The sequence below is a fragment of the Musca vetustissima genome, unplaced genomic scaffold (assembly GCF_032173495.1).
Source record: "Musca vetustissima isolate MV318-11 ecotype Yass unplaced genomic scaffold, APGP_CSIRO_Mvet_v1 utg215994, whole genome shotgun sequence".
Lineage (NCBI taxonomy): Eukaryota > Metazoa > Arthropoda > Insecta > Diptera > Muscidae > Musca > Musca vetustissima.
Genome location: NW_026883700.1, coordinates 32,281 through 40,467, shown reverse-complemented (window position 1 = coordinate 40,467; position 8,187 = coordinate 32,281). Strand labels below are relative to the sequence as shown.

Sequence of the window (8,187 nt, the reverse complement as noted above, 5' to 3'; positions counted from 1 at the left end):
ATATACTGATATGTCGATGAAAAAATATCAAAATTTACTATTTCATGCAGTCATATTTCTGAGCTTATAGACTTCCGTACTATTTCCCCGCAAAATCCAAGTACCAAAAAATATGTCAATAACAACAAAAATTCAACACCGTAGACCTCTTTGTAAACTCTTAATGTTTTTTTTTGTTTAACTTGGGACGTGATAGGTGGTAAATGTTGTTGTTGTTTTATGTTACATTTCATGCTTGTTGTTTTTCTTGTCATTTTCATGCGACATTCCAAGTTGATCACGTTTCTTAACCCATTGGACATGAAAAATTTTTTCGATTTTTTTCTGTGGGCAGATAGCCATGACTACTGTTATCTCCTTTAAGCCAAGCTATCTGGCCTTTTGTTATTTTGTCTGTGTGTGAGTGTCATCCTCGGCGGGCTCAGAGAGAGATAGAGGCGGGAATTACTCCTACTCATTAAAATATGCCTACACAATTTCAAACATTTAAAAAAACAAAAATACAAACAATGACACGGTGACATTATAATCACCCCACTTTTGTTGTTGTTTTTTTTTTTTTGTTTTCATTCAAAACTTTTTTATGTTTGTTGTCTGTTTGTAAATTGTTAAATATCGAAATTGATCGCTGTTTTCACTCTTGCTATGAAACTTTGGTGGCATTTATTGTCTGGCTGGACAAGAAGGCCTTTAGAAAATTATCGATTAAGACGACGATGATGATGGCAACGACGACGACGCTGGTCGTGATGATGACGATGACAACGACTTTGAACACGAGGCAAATACAACAATTGTGTCACCTCTGGAATTGATGTCACGTAATGTGTGTTTTGGTGTTGTGCTTTGGTCGGCCGGCACACAATTGTGGTCTATCAAACGTCCATTGTGGACATATGGGCATTCCTCCAAAGAATATTTATGTTGCACATGAGCATGCGCAGCCGTATGCCGGACCACCACACACTGCGGAGTTGATTGGTGTTTTGCGTGCTGATAAGCTGTGACATGTGTCGACTGATTTTCACTTCAGTCGAATAAAGACGCACAAATTGCATTTCATTCTATAGCGAATTTTTATATTGTGTTCAGTTGTTGTTGCTGATGTTTGTTTTGTTCGAATTCACATATTTATTTGAATTTATTGCAAATGAGTTACAGGGTATAACAATTTCTTTGTTATTTATTTCTAATTGATTTCATTTAAACAAAAACAAGACCGGCAAGAGAAAATTACGAATGTAGTTTTTTTTTGTAAGAAATCTTTTTCCGGGGAATATTTTAATCGTAGGTTTATTATGGCATTCGACTATTCCTGGAATCAATGGACTGGTTTACTATCCTTATGATTTTTTTAAATATTCTTTCTCCGACGTTCCCAAAAACTTGGATTTTTTCATATTTTTTCAACGATTATAACCATTGTTTCAAGCATGGATTTTTACATATTTTATTTAGCGAATAGAGGATGAAAAGATTTCCAGGGACTTTGGTGCACCAATTACTGCAAATCGAAAGATACAAAGGGTCTTTGATGCACCTATTACCTTGAATCGGATGAAAATATATATGGGAGATATATCTAAATCTGAACCGATTTTCACGAAACTTTGCACAAATCATTCCAGACTTAATTCAGTACGCTATGCCAAATTTCGTGCAAATCGTAAGATATATAGGGACTTTGGTACACCATTTACTTTAAATCGGACGAAGATATACATGGGAGTGCCAAATTTCATCCAATTCTTATCATAAATACGACCTGTACTTTGTTTACAATTTAACATGGAAAGACTGACGGACTTGCATAAATCGACTACGAAAGTGATTCTATGCTTATTCTCTAAAGGAACCATGGGTCTATCTCGATTATTTTTGCCTGTTACAAACATATGCACAAATACATAATACCCTGTACCACAGCGTGGTGAAGGGTATAACTATTTTTTATAGATATCTACAAGTTGACCGTCTGTAGATGTTAAATTGTAAACAAAGTACAGGTCGCATTTATCATCCGATTAGGATGAAATTTGGTACAAGTCACTTATTTGGCCCAAGGACGAACCTTATTGAAATTGGGAAAATTGGTTCAGATTTAGATATAGCTCCCATATATAGTTTCGTCCGATTTTATATAAATGGTGCACCAACGTCTCTAAATATCTTTCGATTTGAACGAAATTTGGCACGGGGCTCTGAATTAGGTCCAGCATGATGTGTGCTAAGTTTCTCGAAAATCGTTTCAGGTATAGATATAGCCCCCATATATATTCTCGTCCGATTTTATGTAAGTGGAGCATTAATGCCCCTATATATCTTCCGATTTGCATGAAATTTTGCATAGTGGTCTGAATTGAGTCTAGAAAGACGTGTGTCAAATTTCAAAAAAAGGGCCAAATTTAGATATGGCTCCCATATATATTTTCGTCCGACTTGAGGTAAATGGTCCATATATATCTTCCGATTTGCATGAATATTGGTATAGCCCAATGAATTAAGTCAAGAATGATGTGTGATAAGTTTCGTGAAGTTACTATAACCGTTCGTGTGTCAAGTAAATGGTGCTAGGCCGACTGACAAAAAGTACTGAAATTAATAAAAATTAATCTCTGGCAAGTTTCCTTGAAATCGGCTCAGATGTAGATATAGCATAGCTATATCCATACATTTTTTCGATATTTTGATATTTTAAACTGTGAAGCATACCAAATAGCGTGTGTAAATATTGCTTTAAATCTATATACAAAATTTAGAATAGGTTGCAGAATGACATGTGTTGGGATTGATGTTGGTCGGTTTACTTATAGATAGAGATCGCATATTTAAGCCCATTCAATTTCATGTCAATGTTCCTTCGAAAAGGCGACGTCTGTTAGGACACATATGTACAATATACTCAAAGTGGTGAAGGGTATTATATAGTCGGCCCAGTCCGACTTTACTACTTTCCTTACTGGTTTAAACATATTTTATCAAAAACCTCAACAACAGCTCATTTTTATAACCTACACAACTATGTTGTCAGGGTATTATAGCTTTGTGCAGCCCCAAAGTTTGTAACGCCGCGAAATATTGATCCTAGACCCACCTTCAAGTGTACCGATCGTCATATCTCGACTAGCTGTGTCGATCTAGACATGTGTGTCCGTCCGTCTGTCCATCATAATTTGTAAACACGATACAGGCCACAGTTATGGACCAATATTCACGAAATTTTGCATGTAGGATGGGTTCTGGCCAACGAAGACCTTTATTGTTTTTGGAAAAGATCGGTTAATATTTAGGGGATGAAATGGACCAAATACTTAATTTTTGTTGGTTTTTCAGGTCGCTCTTGAGGCCGCAATTATGGCCCAACATAGCGAAATTTTACATGGAGAAGGGGGTGGGGCTTAACAATAAGCATGCCTGTTTTCATAAAGATCGGTAAAAACTTAGCGGTTCCAAGAGTAGTGGTTGACCTTTAAATTGATACCATTTATATTGTCGTATGTACTCGGATGTTACACTTAAATATTTACATATGCTTATGTACTCAGATATTATCCAGATATTATTTAGTTGTGTGGGGTATCGTATGGTCGTCCCCGTCCGACTATACTGCTTCGCTCACTGGTTTAAAATATTTTTGCAATATTTATAAGAGCGTGGATAACAAAAAAGCGTACATTTTAAAAAAGGACTATTAGATTGGAGATTTTTTTATATTATATTAATATAATATTTTAAATCAATTTAATAAACATATACACATCTTTTTCCGATTTTTTTATTATTTATAAACATAATACCTACAAACATTTAGTAAATACTTAAAAAAATATATAACAATAATATATACAAAAAAAAAAAATAAAATAAAATCCATCAAGGCTTATCATGTTATGTCTAACAATTCGATGAAGCCGGAATAGTACTTTTAGGACCCATTGCCACTAGTTGCGGTGTTTGTTCTGAATTAGTAATGACTTGATCCACTGTCCTGCTCCGCTGCTCTTTCATTCTTAACATTTGCAAATATTGATGATGTCGCTGACGGGCAATATGACGTTGAAGATTATTTTTAAATACCGTTTCACGGCTCAACGATTGTAGATCATCCGCCGAACATTTATCAATATTTTGTATGGTGTTGGTGATTAATTCGTGGGTTAACATCAACTTTGTTTGCGATACACGCATTTCTGATATGCGACGTCTTTTTAGCTCTTCACGATGTAAATACAAGGCATAGTTAAGGTTGAAGCGGGATCTATGTGATGGTGACATGGACTTCTTTAGTGACCTGTTGAGTTTGCCAGATGCCGAAGATGATGAAGTTGTTATGGCGGCGTTGTTAGTCATTTTTGGTGCCATGTTTCTTATATCGATATTGAAATATTTCAAGTTTTAATTTGCTCTGCTATGACTTGGTTCTGAGAATGTTCGGTGAACACTGATGTTCTGTCTGTGCAATTCCTTTGGTTATATGTATGTTGACAATACAGGTATATTTTCGTATATGAACATGTAATAGCTCCAGTAGGAAGTGTGGTGGTTGCCTCTAACTGCTTCAGGTATTTTTTTTAATCAATGAAAGGGCATATGACTATCCTTGCGTAAGATTACATGTACACAATAAAAAAATACACATATAGCAAATATTTGTATTTATAATCCGTTCATAAAATTACCTGTAAATCCCCAATTGTTGTTTGACGTCATAGTTGATTCCCTGGCAAAAAAAATTAAACCTAGCTGCGATTAAGAAAATCCTTTTGACATGAAAAAAATCCCGTAGTAATCCATTTTAAAAATTATTAGTCTGTTCTCGTACTGCAAGAATATACTCGATTTTACTATTTTCTTCGACCATACCATAAAGGAAAGTTCGTTATCGTAGTAAAAAATAGTTGATTCTTGCAGTACGGGAACAGACCATATGCTATGTATAACAATAAGAAATTTCGTTAAATTTAACTGTATCGAAAAATGTGTGTCTAGAAATCCTCTATCTAGACGTTCTTTACAATATTAAAACCAGTAAGGAAAGTAGTAAAGTCGGACGGGGCCGACTATATGATACCCTTCACCACTATGGGTATATTAAACATGAATATTAACATGAAATTGGATGAAATAAAATATGTGATATTTATCTAAATGTGAATCTACCTAGATCTATCCATAAAGTATGTAAATCGACTTCAAACAAATATAAATAGGTCGTCCGTTGGGCTATGTCTGTATTTCTAGAAAACGCAATTACGTAATTCTATACTCAATTTTGTACGTTGTGCAAAATTTGATGTCAATCTGATTAACATGAGGAGTTTGCTGCCCAATTTACTTGAAATCGGAAATATATATGGAAGCTCTATCCAAATATTAAGCGATTTCAAACAAACTTGTCACAGGTTAGGTTATACTAATTTCAGAAAGTTTTGTTCCTATCAGCCTATTGGTTCCTTGGTGCGTCAATTACTTAAAATCAATCTATAATAAAAGGGAGCTATATCTAAATCTGGACCGATTTTCACGAAACAGGGCAGACATAACTCTAGGCTCAATTAGTACGTTATGCCAAATTGCATGCAAATCGAAAGCTATATAGCGACTTTGGTGCACCATTTACATGAAATCGGACGAAACTATATATGGGAGCTATATCTAAATCTGGACCAATTTTCTCGAAACTTGGCAGACATCACTCTAGGCTCAATTCAGTACGTTATGCCAAATTTCATGCAAATCGAAGGATATATAGGGACTTTGGTGCACCATTTACATAAAATCGGACGAAACTATATATGGGAGCTATGTCTAAATCAGGACCGATTTTCTCGAAACTTGGCAGACATCATTCTAGGCTGAATTCAGTACGTTATGCCAAATTTCGTGTAAATCGAAGGATACATAGGGTCTTTGGTGCACCATTTGCATAAAATCGGACGAAACTATATATGGGAGCTATATCTAAATCAGGACTATATAGGGACTTTGGTGCACCATTTACATGAAATCGGACGAAACTATATATGGGAGCTATATCTAAATCTGGACCGATTTTCACGAAACTTGGCAGACATCATTCTAGACCTAAATGATTAGGCTGTACCAAATTTCGTGCAAATCGAAAGATATATAGGGTCCGTTTACATTAAATCGGTTAAATATATATATGGGAGCTATATCTAAATCTGAACCGATTTTTCCCAATTTCAATAGGGTTCGTCCTTGGGCCGAATAAGTGACTTTTGCCAAATTTCATCCAAATCGGATCATAAATGCGACCTGTACTTTGTTTACAATTTAACATCTACAGACGGACGGACAGACGGACAGACGGACGGACGGACATGCATAAATCGACTCAGAAAGTGATTCTATGCATATTCTCAAAAGGAACCATGTGTCTATCTCGTTTCCTTTTGCCTGTTACAAACATATGCACAAAGACATAATACCCTGTACCACAGAGTGGTGAAGGGTATAAATACCCAATAATGAGTTTTTAGTCGCTAATTTTACTTAAAAAAAAAACGTTTTATCAAAGACCTTCATAAAATACTTTTTAAAAACCAGAATAGTTAACTCTATAACTACAAAATATTTTTTTTAATCTTCATGATCATACCACGCTGGTGGGATTCCTTTGATTTATACACTTTAGGTTAAATTAAATTTCCGGAGTATTCTTAAAAAAATACCCTGTGTTTGCATGTATTTAATATCCCGAATTTTCCTCCCAAGTAATAAAAAAGGTAAAGGGTTTACATATTTACAAAGTCAACAAAAAATTACACAATTTTAGGCTAAGCCACAAAATGTCCGCAATAATTGTTTTGGCACAGTTTTCTGCAGCTGTGACGTCGAAACATAAAAATGTTGGAATTTTTTGGCCATACCTAATTTTTATGAACGACTGGATTAGGATTAAGGAAGAATGACTTCGTGTACGTGTGTATATGTTTTTTAAACAACAACAAAAGTTTCTATTTTAAATGTTACATGAACAACATCAACCCTATCATTGATTAAAAAATACCTGACCTAATTAGATACCACAAAAATTATTGTGCCAACATTTTGGAAAACGAAAGAGTTGAAGTCAAATCAATGACATACCTGTTTTTGTTGAGACATGCATATAATCGAAGCGATTGTACAGACAGGACATCAGTGTTCACAGAACATTCTCAGAACCAAGTCATCAAAGTAAAATTTAAAATATTTCAAACATATTATATTAAAACATGGCACCCAAAATTACAACCAACACCGCCTTAACGACATCATCATCATCCTCTTCATCTGGCAAACTCAACAGGACATTAAAAAAGCCCATGTCATCATCATCACAAAGACCACGCATCAATCTCAACTATGCCTTGTATTTACATCGTGAAGAGCTGCAAAGACGTCGCATGTCAAAGATGCGTGTATCGCAAACAAAGTTGATGTTAACCCACGAATTAATCACCAACACCATAAAAAATATTGACAAATGTTCGGCGGATGATCTACAATCGTTGAGCCGTGAAACGGTATTTAAAAATAATCTTCAACGTCATATCGCCCGTCAGCGACATCATCAATATTTGCAAATGTTAAGAATGAAACAACAACGAAACGCTACAGTGGCTCAATGCAATACAAATGCAACACAAATTCCTCAGAAATTGTCAACGGTTAACAACAACTGTATTCGACCGTCAATGTCGATGAATTGTTAGACATTACTAAACGAGCCTTGATGGTTTGTTTCTTCTTGTATATATTATTATTCTTTAAGTTAATTTTAGTTATATTTAATAGTAAATTCTATATTTATATTATGATAATAACATATAAATAAAATCAAAAAGTAAAAAAAAATATTTTTTATTTATAAAATTAATTTGAAAAATTCCATCTTAGAGTTGCTAAAAATATTTTTTAAACAGTTCACATTTCTTATATTAACTGAGAAATAGTGGTGGAAATTCTTTAAAAACAACATATCGGCGCGCGTCGTCAAAAATTAGGTTTATAAAAATTGAGGCTTCTTTTAGTGCGTTATTTGTTAGAAATCCGGGCTTATATCTAAGAAATACGAGCTTCTTGAAGATGCTTAAAATTATTTCATTATGCACGTAAACAATATTTTGAAAAAGTAGACGTATGGAATCATTATAGAAAAGTAATTTTCAACAAGTGAGC

At 34.4% G+C, this 8,187-nt stretch overlaps 1 protein-coding gene across 1 annotated transcript; it reads left to right on the top strand.

Moving 5' to 3' along the window:
- Nucleotides 1–7,241: 7,241 nt before the first annotated feature.
- On the top strand, nucleotides 7,242–7,721 carry LOC133330683 (uncharacterized). The gene has a single exon (XM_061539093.1). The coding sequence runs from the start codon at nucleotides 7,242–7,244 to the stop codon at nucleotides 7,719–7,721; it is 480 nt and encodes a 159-aa protein (XP_061395077.1).
- Nucleotides 7,722–8,187: the final 466 nt, after the last annotated feature.